General features: G+C 34.7%; 1 protein-coding gene across 2 annotated transcripts; it reads right to left on the reverse strand.

The window, feature by feature from the left end:
• Window positions 1–2,746: 2,746 nt before the first annotated feature.
• LOC149172999 (AP2/ERF and B3 domain-containing transcription factor ARF14-like) lies at window positions 2,747–5,098 on the reverse strand. 2 transcript variants are annotated; one of them, XM_089424480.1, is made up of 2 exons: window positions 4,838–5,098; window positions 2,747–4,441 (listed from the first exon to the last, which is right to left on the reverse strand). In XM_089424480.1, exons 1-2 carry the CDS (start codon window positions 4,904–4,906, stop codon window positions 2,990–2,992), a joined length of 1,521 nt encoding a protein of 506 aa, XP_089280606.1. In that variant the 5' UTR covers window positions 4,907–5,098; the 3' UTR covers window positions 2,747–2,989. The 2 variants fall into 2 exon arrangements, with proteins under 2 accessions (XP_089280606.1, XP_089280607.1); XM_089424481.1 differs by lacking the exon at window positions 4,838–5,098 and adding an exon at window positions 4,629–4,831.
• Between the last annotated feature and the right edge of the window lie 9,603 nt (window positions 5,099–14,701).

Here is a 14,701-nt window from a genome sequence, read left to right on the forward strand (position 1 = left end):
TAAAATATTTTATTTTATTTATACTTATATTTCAATAATTTTAGGATATTATATTTATTTAAGTAAATATATAACTTCATAAATATTATCCACTTGACACTTGGATTTTTAAATCACTGTAGCAAACATTATGAAATTGATATAGACAAAACCACGGCGGAATACCATGTACCATCTATAACGCATGTGGTCAAATTGGAATATTAAAGTACAACAGTTTTTTAATTAATTGTTGAGAAGCTTCTACCATTGACAGCTAAAAGCTTGGGAGAAGAAATAAATTTGTTTGTATAACACTAACACTAACACGACAAAAAGAAGTTAACTTTATAATTTAAAATGTGTCTCGGTTTGTAATCCATTCATGGATTCATTATAGATACAAGAGCGGTGCGCATGGATTAACGCACATGAACAAGTATGAGGTTCATGCACATCTAAATATTGACATAAAGTTTGAAAAAACTTTGCATAATGATTATTGACCTAAGGTTTGAAAAAAAATTGCAAAATGATTATTGACATGAAGTTTAAAAAAATTTGCACAAGAATCATTTCAATACATTATAAAGTGAATCACTAAAACCCTGGAAATCATTATAAAAATTATCTATTTGGCTTAAAGACTAGAATGAATACATACCTTACTCATGGTGAAGTCAAGCATCTTGAAAGTTATTGAATATTTATTTAAGTAATTTGAATTTAATTTGATTATAGATTTTGAGAATATTTTAAAATTTGATGAATATGAGTGAGGTTAATTATTTAATTTGGTTGGTGTTCAGTAGATTCTAAAATATTCATAAAATTTAAGATCATTAGATTTCAAAATATTTCTAAAATCTGAAATCAAATTAAAAATACTTTTGTCATTGTTGATAACTTAAGTTTATAAGACAATTCATTGAAAATAAATGTTATAATGAAGAAATGATTAATATTATAATTAAAGAAAATTTGAGAATTTCAAAAGACAATAATAAAGATGGAGTTTGAAGAGTACAACTTGCTTAAATTCATAGCTCATGTTTTGTAATACATTTCCTAAACATAATAAAATCCGAAATAATAAAGGTGAGAGTTTGAAGAGTACAGCTAGCTTAAATTCATAGCTCATGCTTTGTAATAAATTTCATATACATAATAAAATCCACAATATGTATATATATATAGATTTTTTGTTTGGGCTATTATACATGTGATTGAACACCTTACATTGTGGGATGTTTTCTTCTCCTCTTATTGTTTTAGTTATGTTAAATAAATTGTTATAATAAAATCAAGTTGGTGTATGTGTTGATGGTATTAGTTAAACATCTAGTCATTAGCTATGGCTTCATTGGTTAAACAATGTGCAATGGCATGCTACGATAGAGCAATCCTGTAATTCAAAATTATGTGATATTGTTTGAGTTTTATTCCTATGATGAATAACAATATGTTTGCTTTGTTTGTTTTCAAATTTTGTTTAACTCTATATGGTAAAGCTTCAAGTTAGATTATTATGCTTCAGTTACTTAGATCTTAGAAGTTTTCAAGACATTTAGTCATATAAGGCACTCTTAAAGAGACTCAAACTTTTTTGGATATCATATAATGTTGTTCAATGGCCAACAAACTTAGTTTCCCTCTAAGCAAGTTGAAGCTGAAAATTCTGATTATAACCTATTTTTTTGAAGATGAATGAAAAAATTTTGCTAAACTTATTAAAAAAATTATGTATCTTGTTATTAATTGTTTTGATCATTAATTTTAATTATAGCTTATTTTATTCATAAATTATTAGCTTATATGCTATTCACTCCTAAACAAAAAATCATGTATTAATTAGTATTAATTATTATAAAGGTGTGTCCATATCAATAATTGATTACTTACAAACCACACCTTTATGTCCATATCAATAGTTGATTACTTACAAACCACACCTTTATTTGCTTAGTTCAATAGCATCTCAATGTAATTATTGCCAAACACATTGAATGGACCAATCTATATGAAGCTTGAAGCATTCTTAGAATGAACACTTTGTTTATTTGTCTAAACTCCTCGCAAAGTAATACATAGATCTCTCTGGGATCAATTAGTTAAAAAGAAAGCACTTATTACTAAAGTATATATATTAAAAGTTTACAATTTCTTATTAGGTAGAGTAGATGGTGACAAATTGTTTTGATAAGGTACTTTGTGATATGCAAGTTACTGGTTTGAAATTTTATTGACAAAAATCCAACCATGTTAAAAGCTAATATTGATAACTTAAATACTTATAGGTCAAAACTACTTGAGCCACAAATTTAGACATATCAATCATCTCAAAACTCGTCTAACCTAACTTAGCAAAAAAATATATAATCTCTTAAATTTTATATAATGAAATTTATAATAATCTCTTAAATTTGTATAATGAAATTCATAAAACTTTGTTCATAACATTTTCCCTCGATGTTGTCTAAATTCAATAGTGTCTGCCATAGAACTTTGTGAATTCAATAGCATCTTTCAAAGATTGTGAATTCAATAGCATCTTTCAAAGAAATTTGTTAATTTCATTGAAGAAGATTGTGCAGCAACGAATTTTTTTTGTTTTCTGGAATTTTAACGATACATGGAATCCCAAAATATGGGATGCGTTTAAAATTGCAATTAAAATCAATTTAAAATGTATTTAAAACTTTTTACAGAAACTGACTCCGTGCAAAGAGGTTGAAAATAATAAATAAGAACGTCATAAAGAACAGAGAGTTGCTTCTTTATTGAAGTTTATATCACACCAATAGTGAAAAATGTGGCCACATTTTTTAATTCTCGATTTTGGATTTAATAAATTCTCACAAATAAAAATGGAAATTCATTTAATCACCACAAACTGAACATTTCCTGAGAATTTCATCCCGGGTGAATACATTCCCACCCTTGTAATATTACAATTTTTAATTAATACAACAAAACCCTGGCCGTCACACGGTATTTTCCGGCCGAGAAATTACTCCGGCATTGCTGCCGCCGCCGCCTTCCGCTTCTTTGTATTTCCAGTGCCGTCTTCCTTGACTCCACTGCCCGGGAAAAGATTTAACGGCGACGGCTGGAGGTTTACTCCAAACAGCCGGACGGAAGAAGAAGAAAGAGAATCGCCGTCCGTGGACGGAGATGCCCTGTCGAGATTCCCGAAGACCAGCGACGACGGATTTCCGTCATCTGACGCAGTCGGCTCGAGCGCCTTCGAATCATGGAAGTAGAGAAAATCGTGGCTGGCGCGGCCCGGAATCGAACGGTGGGCAGCAACGGCGTTGATTACCGGCGGCGCCGCGTAGAAAAGCTGCGCCCAGTGCGGATACGCGGCAACGGCGAAGGGGTCAACGGACTGCGGACAGCGTTTGGGCACCGGCGGCTGGGCGGCCGGAGGAAGGAAACTGCACGGGCGGCGGCGAAAGGTAATGAAGAGGTGGCGCGAACTGGTGCTCCGCTCGAAGGTAACGATGTCGCCGGCTTGGAGGCGTTTTTCTTTGACGTAGCGGCTCCAGCCCTTGGTGAGCACGTAACTCTGGCTGCTGTTCCAGTAAGAATAGCGGAACCGCCATGTTTTGTCGGTGCCGTCCTCGAAACTTAGCAGCACCCCTTTACCCTTGCTCCTGGCTGAGGCCACGTCGAGCGGGAAATATTTCTCGGCGTGCTGCTTCGGGATGACAAGGCGGTTCAGCTTACCGACGTCGCTGGGCGTCACGGTCTTGTCGAACAGGTGTTCGTGGGGCTCCAAGGGATTCGAGCGCGCAACCTCAGGATCTATGTGGGAAGTGTTCTTATTTTGGTCCAATTCTTCGTCGTAGGTGTGCTTTCTAAGCATGTCAACGATCTCGTACTTGGAGTGCCCGCGCAGAAACACCGTCTCTGGATGGGTGTCCGTGAAGTTGAAATTGGTGATGGCGTCGGGGCCTCGAAACTTTATGGCAGCCCTGTCGTAGGCCCTGGCGGCGTCTTCTTCGTTGTTGAAGGTCCCTAGCCAGACGCGCTGGTGCTTCTCATATATCTGCGCGCCCCACCGCCCGTTGGGCTGCGGCACTACGCCCTTGTACTGTGACGACGGCAGCTTCTTGCACGAAATCTCCTGACTCTGCACCGATGGAATATTGGTGTTCTCGGAGGAGACGGCGCTGATTCCACTCCCCATTCTTTCCAGTCCTGTCTGACCCGCAAAGGAAGAAAAATTAGAGCAGACTGAGTTGCCCGCAAGCGCAGGTAACGAGTTCGAGTCGTCCTCGATCACACTCCCGGCCTCCTCGTTGTCTGTTCCCGTCGAATCACCTGCCATCGCCTTCTTTCTGCAGACCGCTGTCCAAGCAGATTCCTGCTCGCTTGAATTACTGGAGCTCTCGTCCTTCATGGGACTGTAGCATCTGCCCAATCTTAAACCCATATCGCAACTGTCATTGCGGACTGCCTGCAATATACACCCAACTTCAATGTTATGACAACTGGCAGCTCAATCCATACACAAATATTTACAGTTCTAATTCTCAATAAAGATGGTTCGATTTCAATCAAAAAACAAATTTGATGAAATTCGGATCTGTAGGAAGAAAAAGACCAAGTAGATCTCAAAACCCGTTAAACAAGCAAACAACAACCTATTATGACCAATATTGAACTTGCTAGCTCCAATTTCAATCCAATCATAATCACGCTTCAATCCCAGAGCCTCGCCCAAACACAGTCGACTTAAAATTATATACCCAGTAACCCATCAATCCCAACCACAGCATGTGGCTCGAACCAAATACATACACAATGAGTATATCACACTTACATACACAATGAGTATATCACACTAACTAACCTTGAGCAAATTACAAAGAGCCCCCTGCACGGGCACAGCCACACCGCTGCCGCACATATTCTCTAGCATTGAGAAATGCCCCTACGACTGGGATGCAATAACAAAATTCAGGAAGAATGAAAAATCAGGAATGGAACTGTCGGAACAACGTATAGTCAGTTGACATATATATATATATCCAAAGCAGCTCTGGATGAGTAGATTGGTAAGTAAAGATATGGGGAGAACAAACTGAAAAGCTATTCCAGAAGAAACGGCCAGCAAGAAGGAGTGTGTTTGAAGCAATGGTCTCTCCGCTGGTCCACCGTAAATAGCCACTTGGGTAGCAAATGGTCCGCATGATGTGTGTTGGGATGTAGTGTTTTCCTAGGTCAACTCTGGCAGGCACGCAGCTGCCCCACTCTTACATTTTCTACTCTCCAGTTTACATATATCGATGAGCCCTACCTTGACTTTTCTATGGCCATTCCTATCGCTCTAAGCCGGAGTCCTCACTCTATCTCTCAAATATTTTTCTACGTATAGATAATCGACTCTTTATCGAATTGAACAAAATTACCAAAACATCATTTTACCATAAACAAACTCCAAGATGAAGCTCAACAAAATTTATAACGTTAGGTAAACAAATTTATAACTTCAAAAGAAAACCATTAATAAAAAGATTAACTGACTCCCGATAAACCAAAACTTCCGTCGCTAGTAAACGTCGGTCCGTGTCCCGCGGCACCTCCAAATGCTCTGCTCGATACACCCTGGCTTCCTGGAAGTCCAGATGACGTCATGATGACCTTGTACGATGACATCCCTGTCCTTGTCCATGGAATCTCCCGCCTCAAGTCCTGGACGAGCAACACATTACGAAACCTGCGTGTCATAAGAATCTCTGCAAGTACTCCTTTCTACGCTAATTTAAATAATGCGAGCGATAGTCAAAATTTTCACATGATTAAGGTTTTGGAGTATAGTTACTTCATGTTTCAAGGATTATTACACAATCTTTGAAAAAATCATCGAAAATAAATTGAAACTTCCAACCTTTTGTTTCACCAAATTCGTGTGAAAGCCTTTTGAATAATCCGGTTGGCTAATTAGGCAGCTTTGTGACTAGGAGTTACTGCTCAACACCAAGTCAGCTTCGCATTATTTTCTCCATTGTCGAGAGCTTATTGTAATTAAAGTTTGTTTTGTGTTGAAAATGTTGGAATACAGGGGAGATTCTTCCACTTCTTCATTCTATTTCAACACCAATCCTCTATTTTTATAAAAAATATGGAAACTTTTTACACTGATTATAGTTAGAGGTGGTTAGGCCATGTTGCTAAATATATAAGAAGGTTTATCTAATGTCAAATAATTTCCTGCGGTGTCACAGGAGTGTGTATCGATCGGACCTATGCTTTAATACTACTTGTTGATAATCACAATTGCCATTAGACTAAAACACGCATGTGTTAGTCACTGACCTACGCTCTAATACTACTTGTTGATAATCACAATTGTCAACACACCAAAACTAGCATGTGTTAGCCAATGATCACATTCCTAGATATTGGTAATCACAATTACCATTAAACCAAAAATTGCATGTGTTAGTGAACTATCGCATCGCCAAAGATAAGGATCCACGAGAAGCACTTAGTCCATGTGGAAAAACGCATAGAAAAGGCTGGTTTATCCAATGTCCAACAAGAGGCTTTTTCTTTTGGTAAAATTTTTAGATAAATTTCTATTAACATCAAAAAAAAATTATAGTAAAAGTTATTCAACATTTATACAAAAAAAAATGTCTTGAAAAATTTTATCTACCAAAATATCCAAAATTAAATATAACTAAAAACAGCGCTTGACTAACCATAAACAAAATGAGAGTACCCTACTCTACTACCTAAAACCTAAAAACTATAGCATAAACAATTTCAATCCTCCAATTTCACTAAAACTAAAACTACGGCACTAAGCCATGCAAAATGCCAAAAGTGAACCAGCAATACATATATCAGCCCAATAGCAAAACTTGTAAACCATTGGTGTTGATGAGCATGTAGTACTTCAATTTTAAAGCCAAAACCGAAACAATTCCTTTTGTAAAATAGGAAAGTAAATTTTACAAAATATGAATGTTAATTTTCAATTCTTTTGTAAAATATGAAAGTTAATTTTCAGAAGTTAATTTTACCAACTTATTAAGTCACTCTGTCTGACAGGTGACAACTCTACCGCTAAAATATCCCATGTTCATGTTCCACTACCATACAATATAATATATATATAGATATATATTTTATCTCAGAACATGCAAGTGGTTTGTCTCGAAAACTACAACAAAGGTTAACCAGAAAAACAGCGACACGCATGTACGACAGTTTTATTAATATGTGAATGTTAATTTTAATTCCGATTCCTCTCCTCTATCTAAATGTCGCGCTGTTCTTAAAATGAAAAAGTTGATTACAATAAAGTTTACATGTAAAACCTAAAATATATATTCTTAGTTGTATCCGACACAACTATGCTAAAATTTTACATATGCGTGAATGGATAAGCTCATAGGTTTACAAAGAGTTCAAGAGAAACACTTTTTCTTAAGATAAAATAAGATGCAAACTATATAAAAATTATACATGTATAAAGACACCATTAGGGATTATTTAAATGTAAACAAAACAACTTTTAGATTGGTCCAAGTAGTGATTTACAAAGTTTTGACATAAATGAAGTCATGTAATGAATAAATAATTAATAATAACATGTAACATTAAATTTAATTAAAAATAATAATAATTATTATATATAATGTTATTGGATATTTTAGGTATAAAAATATATTAAATAAAGGAGTTGTTTTGATTTGTGTTATTTAAATACATTTTTTTGACTTTATATATGGATTTAGCACCTTGAAAAACTCATAGGTCACTTCAATTGTGCAGGGGTTACCCATCAAGCTTGTGATTTCAATAAATTCCTACCATATTTTAGAGAAAATAGACCGGAAAAACCCACTGGAAAAATTGCCAAAAAGTCTCAATAAAGACAACTCCTTAAATAAAATGAGAGATAAGATTTTCACAAATTTTTTTAGAATGACATATGAATGCCCCATCTTAATCACATTATTAAGAGATAGAAAAGAGATTATTTTACAAAATAATTAGAAATATGATTACTTTAAAGTTTAACGAAAATTTGTGGAGTGATAATGTTTGAGAGTGAAAAAAGGAATTAAGATATTACTAACCTAGCCATATAAATTAACTTAATGGTCTATAAATGCCCATAGCCATAAATCCATAACAAATATCAAAACACTTACTACATTATACATCTCACATTGATAAAATTTAAAAAATCATAAAAACTAAGGAGATTATAATTTTATTTTAGATTATTACTAGCGCATCCATAAGCATCAAAACGCTTACCCAATTATACATCTCTCATTTCTCAAATAAAAAAATATCATAAAATTTAACTAAATTATAACTTTATTTTAAATAATAATAATAATTACTATTATTATTATTATTAATTATAAAAAGAATTAACATACACACACACACACACATATATATATAAACATGTAACAATATTCTTAACCATGGAGATTTACCCTCACTTTACCAAGGAAATTATTGAGTTGTAAATAGATCTTCTTACAAAACCATGGCTTATCAATACCACATGCCCAATATGACGTGTGTTGAAAATGTAACTAGCTTTAGTCTTCATAATTATCATTGTACTTGTATCAATATGTATTTCATGAAAAGAAATAAGAAGAAAAAAATATTTATATTGTTATTATTATTTGCTTTAGTCAAACCATGTTCTTCATGATCGTAGGGTTATTTGAGTCAAAAGAAAAATTATTGATTCAATAAGTCAAAATCCCATTTGGACTTTTTGAAACAAAAGAAATTTATTTTTGAGTCAAAGTGTCTTCACAAGACCAAGTGAGCCCTCGAGATGGACAAGTCGGCTAGCCCATAAGTCGTGTGTCTTAATATGGTCAAACAACTATATATTGGCACACGTGCTCCACATTTTGGTATATAATTCAAGTTCTTTGTGGAAGAAGAAGTTATGATATGTAAAATTAAATTTTGTGCCATGAAGAAGAAGAAGAGACCATCGAAGTCAAGGGAAGGAGAAGGAGGTCAATGGAAAGAGAAAGTGAACCGTTTTTGCCCTAAATATGTCCACACATGCAAAGTTCCTACAATTTTCAAGGGTTGTTGTAGGTCCGAGATTTAATGGCCTCAAATTTCAGGGGCCAAATTTTCAAGAGATAACCAGAATGTTGAGATTTGACCAGTGTTGACTTTGTTGACTTTGACTTGGTGAAAAAGAATTAGAGGAGGGTTAACTTGGGTTCATTGTGACACTCATGGTATTAGTCTCGGGTCTTGGTTATCTTACTTTGATAGGATTCTTTAAGAGGAGGTTTTTCTTAGGTGTTCCCCCTTGTGGGGTTTTTCCCTAGCTCAGAGCCTAATTTCGTGTGTTCTTTGTCTCTTGTGATATTCATATTTTGTATTTTTGGTAATTTCATGATGAAAAAGAACATAATAAATTAAATAAGAAGCCAAAAAACATTCACAAGTAATTATCAAGTAAGATAAGTCACCCTAATCTACAAGCATCTTGATTTCTCAACATGGTATCAAAGCTAAGGTAAAGGAAGGCCAGCTTCATGTTCACATCCTATTGGAATATTTGAAGACATTTCTACAACAATCATCACACTCTTACATTAGCTTCATTGAAGGACACCATTTGCAACAGTTACACTTGAAGATGTCACTATAGCAGGCCAAAGAAGAAGACTCTATGGAGAATTCGAAACTAAGACTACTATAGAAGGTCTGTAAGTGTACTCTCTACTCTAACTCTATGGAAAGTTCAAAATCAATATTATTGCTCAAGTTGTATAGATATTTTGTTCAAGATCAAGTTTCAGAAGTAAGATAACATGCACTCGTTCTAGAAAATAAGGAAGGACAGATCTCTGAAATAACTCTTTGTGGAATACAAAGATTTTATTAATTATAACCCACATAGATATAAGGCTTCCTGTGATGCAAAATTTATTTTAATACAACTATCTACTATGATGTGAATACAAGAAAAATGTTCTCTATGATACTTATGAAGTTTCAATGGTGATTCTGAGGTATAAAACATACAAAAGGAACAAAACTATATGATAATGAAAGCCTTGTGACATATCTACGAATCTTTGTACTATGTATTCTAACAAGGAAAAGAAAGACAAGCTATAATTATCTGAAGCCTACTATAGCAATGATTTTTTCAAGATTCAAGGCATCTCAAAACCACAATGTAATGTACATATGGAAACAAAGCTATATTTATAGTGAAACTCTTGAAAGTGTGAAGTAATAGGGAAAAAAATTTATTTCACAATAGGAAAGAAATCTAAAGTTTTTACTATATTAGAATATCTATGACACCAAGCAACAAAACACTTGATCTGAACAATACATGGCATTCGAAATGTTTTGAGAAGTCAAGTTAAGAATTACATGTAATAAATTTCTATGTAAAAGAAAATCCGAAATTTATGGCAACCTATGAGTAAGACCTTACAAATTCTAGGTATCTAATGAAATGAATCAAAAGAGACCGAACTATAAGAGTCTACCTCTGATCACGAGGAAAAAGAATTGAATTACCAAAATTACAATTTAGTGACAACATAGAGAAATATACATAGATTTCATCTCAATAACAACATTTCTCACCATAGCAACACCTTCCTACAACATATTGTGGGAACATAGCTATGAAAATCTTATTGCACAATCCAAGTTAAAGAAGAAAAAGATGAATCTTCTTTTATTGTAGAACCAAGTCCAATGGTATCTCTATGATATTGATACATAATGATGATCTGAGTAATAGGTCAAATTACAGGACTATTCAAGGTTGAAGACCGAGCATCATTGAAGAGTGTGTAACTACGACAAAAGAATTATGAAAACTGATGATCAAACTTTTGATAAGAAGAAACTCATCTTTGTGGAATTTTATTCAATCAATGAAAAAGGTCAAATCTATATAAATCATCTTTGAAGACTTTGATAAGATTTGTGGAAAAACTATGACCAGACATCATAAAATTTATCTTTGTGACACTAGTATATGAAGCAACTATACTTATACTTGAAAGAAGGATGAGTTACATCATGAAGCTGATTTTTCTATGAAGTATGAAAGGAACCAATGAAAATGACTATGATAGCAGCCCAAAAGAAATTATGTGGTTTGTATTCTATTTGGATGACCAAAGGTTGAAGGTACCTTTGTTGAAGGAAAATGATACAAAATCAAACAATAACTGGACCAGATACCTGTAACAGAAGAAATACAAGGGTGGAAAAGTAGCATTATAAGAGGTACGCATAATATTTGCAATTAATGATAGTACATACAATATGAAGTATTTTAGGTCAATGGTTAAAATAAAAATATCTTGAGAGGTATTGAAATAGTGGTATGTATAGATATATAAGAGATTGTTGATATGTTAAAGACTAGGTTTTGTGATTATAAAATGAAATAAATATAGAAATCTTGCTAACGACATCTCTAGGATTTGTATATATGTAGAATTTGCAATTTGCAAGCTAAAAGTCTTTGGCATCCAGGGTTTGTAAAACCCAACAAAGTTTGAATTAAGAAAAACCTAGGAATTAAACCCTAACCAATAATTTCCGTTATAAGAGGTAAATCTAACACTTGATTATGATGATGACTTTAATGTGAGAATAAGGTTGGTGAACAGGTCCTAGATTAAGAGGGAGCTAACCTTCCTCAAAAGATAAGTACTCTACATCTCCTTGATTACAACTAATACTATTGTATTTATATTTTTCCTTTTTGTTCTTTCAATGTCTTCTAACATAACTTGCAAGTCAAAAGAAAAATTATCTAAGATTGACTAACAGTTAGAAGAATTAGAAGAACATGGAAAAGCATGAAGATTAAGGAGGAAGAACAAGTTGATTAAATGGAAGCACAAAAATAAGAAGTTCACTTACCTCAAAAAAAAAGGAGAAGTTAGATCTTGGATGGATACATTGCTACTTAAAGTTTGGCAAGCAAATCTAAAGAAGCTTGTGAGCACCAAACGATGACAATTCTAGGGAAATATTTGTTAGCAAGAAGTTGAAGTTTTTTCTGATATTGTTTTATCAGTAACTCATTGGTTCGATCTAGGATTAACAATAATGATGTTGATAAAGATGCTACTGATAATTGGAAGTTGGTATAATTTCTTGGAAAAACGTGAAAGTGTAATCTTGTTATGAAGGAAGAAGATATGAAGACTTGTGCAATAAGTTATGAATAAGTTTGGCTCCATAAGATGGTTATTGAAAAAATGCAACAATAAATTCTTAATTTGATTTTGCCTTGATTAAATTGAGAAAATTTGAATTTCCACACCAAAAAAAAACTTGGATGGTGTTAAATTCTGATACATGGCTTGTGTCACCGTGTTTACTTAGTAAATTTGAGTTGGAGGAGTTAAAGTTCAGTTTTTCATGCAAATTAGCAATCAAGGTTAGTTATCTAAGGTTGTTTTCAATTAAACTAGTTCCATTTTTTGGAGGAACTAGTGGAAGGTAAAACAAGCATCGGGACTTCAGTTAAACTCAATGATCATTCAGTTAACTGATCAATCATCCCAAAATATCTAGTGCATGCAGAGAATTTGAGCTACCAAATTGAGGTTGAGATTCCAAGGCACTGTAAGATCATTTGTATACTATTCCCAAGTGTACACGTGTTGCATGCAGTCAGATGATCAGCTTAAGGAATTGCACAATTCAATTAGAGGAATTTTCTAAATAATAGGGGCTAATTCCTCAAGGAACAATGCAAGGAAATAGGAGCTCAATCCGAGGCAAAATTTAACTAAGTATGGGTCAGAGAGCTTTAGTGAGAAGAGAGATAGGTTGTGCACTTGTAGGGTGAGCTTAGTTGAAAAAAGAAATTGCAATACATCTCTAATACTTTGATTAATGCAAGCAAGAATTGGGGTTTTCAGCAGATTTCTTTCCCGAGATAAAAATACTTGTTCCATGTGTGTTCTTTCTTCTTGCATGTCTAAGGATTATGTTCTAAATTGTGAATTAATGTAAGTAACGCAATAAATTAGGTTTGTGTGTTGTGATTTTGATTAAAACTTCATGAGCAACTACAAATCTACAACCTAATTTCTACATGGTATCAGCGCAAGATTGACATTAGAGCAGGAAATTTGAAGTTGTTTCTCATAGGTTCGAATTTGAAGATTAGTGTAACAAGATTTCTTCAGAGCTGAGAAGATGGCCTTCAATAGAATAAGGCTAGAGTATGCCTTGGAAGGCACATATAATTTTGTTGCATGGAAGGACCGCATGGAGGACGTATTGGATGAAAATCGATTGCTAAAATACATCAAGGCGGATGTTGCATAACCACAACCATCTGATGCCCGAAACCTTGCTCAGTGGAATAAAAATGTAGTCAAGGTGAGGAGAATAATCTTGGAGGGAGTACGGGATCATATTGTCTCAAATCTCCATGGAAAAGAAACTCCGTTCACGATGTGGAAAGCATTGACAGAATTGTTCGAGAATAGTAGTGACCACAGGAAGTTGTTGCTCAAGCATAAACTTTTAAGTATACGATGCAAAAGAATGACACAATATCGTAGTATCTGAGAAAAGTTTACACAGTGTCATGATGAACTTGGCGAGGTTTGTGTTAATGTCCCTGAAGAAGACTTGGCAACCCTAGCCCTTTCGGGCCTTCCCAAGAGCTCGCATAACTATCAAGATTCATTGAATGGGAGGGAGAAACTACTGAGTTGGGAGCGCTTATGGTATGATTTGGTACAGGAGGAAATAAGGCAGAATACTAGAGATGGGACTTCATCCAAGGGTGAGGATGAAGAAAAAATTACATTGGCTAGAAAGGAAAAGAAGGGAAAAGGAAAGAAATCCCAATCCAAACTAGAATGATCTAGTCAAGGGGGCAAGAAGAAAGTTTTGTCAAAAATTGAATGCTTCCAAATTCGGGCATTATGCCACGAAGTGTCCACACAAGAAGGAAAGAGAGAAGACCTCAAGACGAGTAGCAGGTGAATCTTTGGCTTCACACTTCAATCTTGACTTGACCCTCATTACATCCATGAGCAACACAGTGATGGGGAGCATGTGGTACTTGAACTCAGGTGCATCATTTCACATGATGGGGAATAGAGAATTTTTCAGTGACCTGGAGGAGAAATATTTGCAGATGCACATCAAGATGGGGAACAAAGGAAGGTATAACATGACTGGGATTAGTACAGTCACCTTTCAGAGGGAGCCAGGCTCCCCTCTCAAACTCAAGGATGTCATGTTCGTTCCGAGCCTAAAGAAAAATCTCGTCTCTTTTGCAGTGTTGGAAGGTCGTGGTTATGATGTGATCTCTAGCAAAGAAAAGGAATTCCTAAGACACATAGCCATAGGACAGTTGAAGTATATCATGGTTCGTGTGAAGAACTTGTACAAGCTAGATGTGGAGGATTGTGTTGCATTGATCACAGAGGTGGCGAAGGTGCAGAGCCACTATGTCGGTGAACTTTGGCATAGAATACTTGGCCATTTTCAACATGGTGCTTTGAATATCATGCAATAGATAACCATAGGCCTCCCCAAAGGAGTACTTGAGTAAAAAGATGTATGCAAAGGATGTACTTTAGGGAAGTACATAAAATCCACATTCCATGATCAGGACAACAAATCACATGTAGTCCTTGAAAGGATACACTTTGATGTTTGTGGACCTTTATTGATGAATTCTCAC

This window comes from Pinus tabuliformis, chromosome 4_2 (genome assembly GCF_031772625.1).
Source record: "Pinus tabuliformis cultivar Carrire ecotype Pingquan chromosome 4_2, CPIR1, whole genome shotgun sequence".
NCBI lineage: Eukaryota > Viridiplantae > Streptophyta > Pinopsida > Pinales > Pinaceae > Pinus > Pinus tabuliformis.

Excerpts from the sequence above, each read along its gene's own strand:
- LOC149172999 (XM_089424480.1), bottom strand. The coding sequence starts at position 4,906 with ATGCTAGAGAATATGTGCGGCAGCGGTGTGGCTGTGCCCGTGCAGGGG. Across the intron at positions 4,442-4,837 it reads CTCTTTGTAATTTGCTCAAG|GCAGTCCGCAATGACAGTTG; the intron begins GTTAGTTAGTGT and ends TGTATATTGCAG.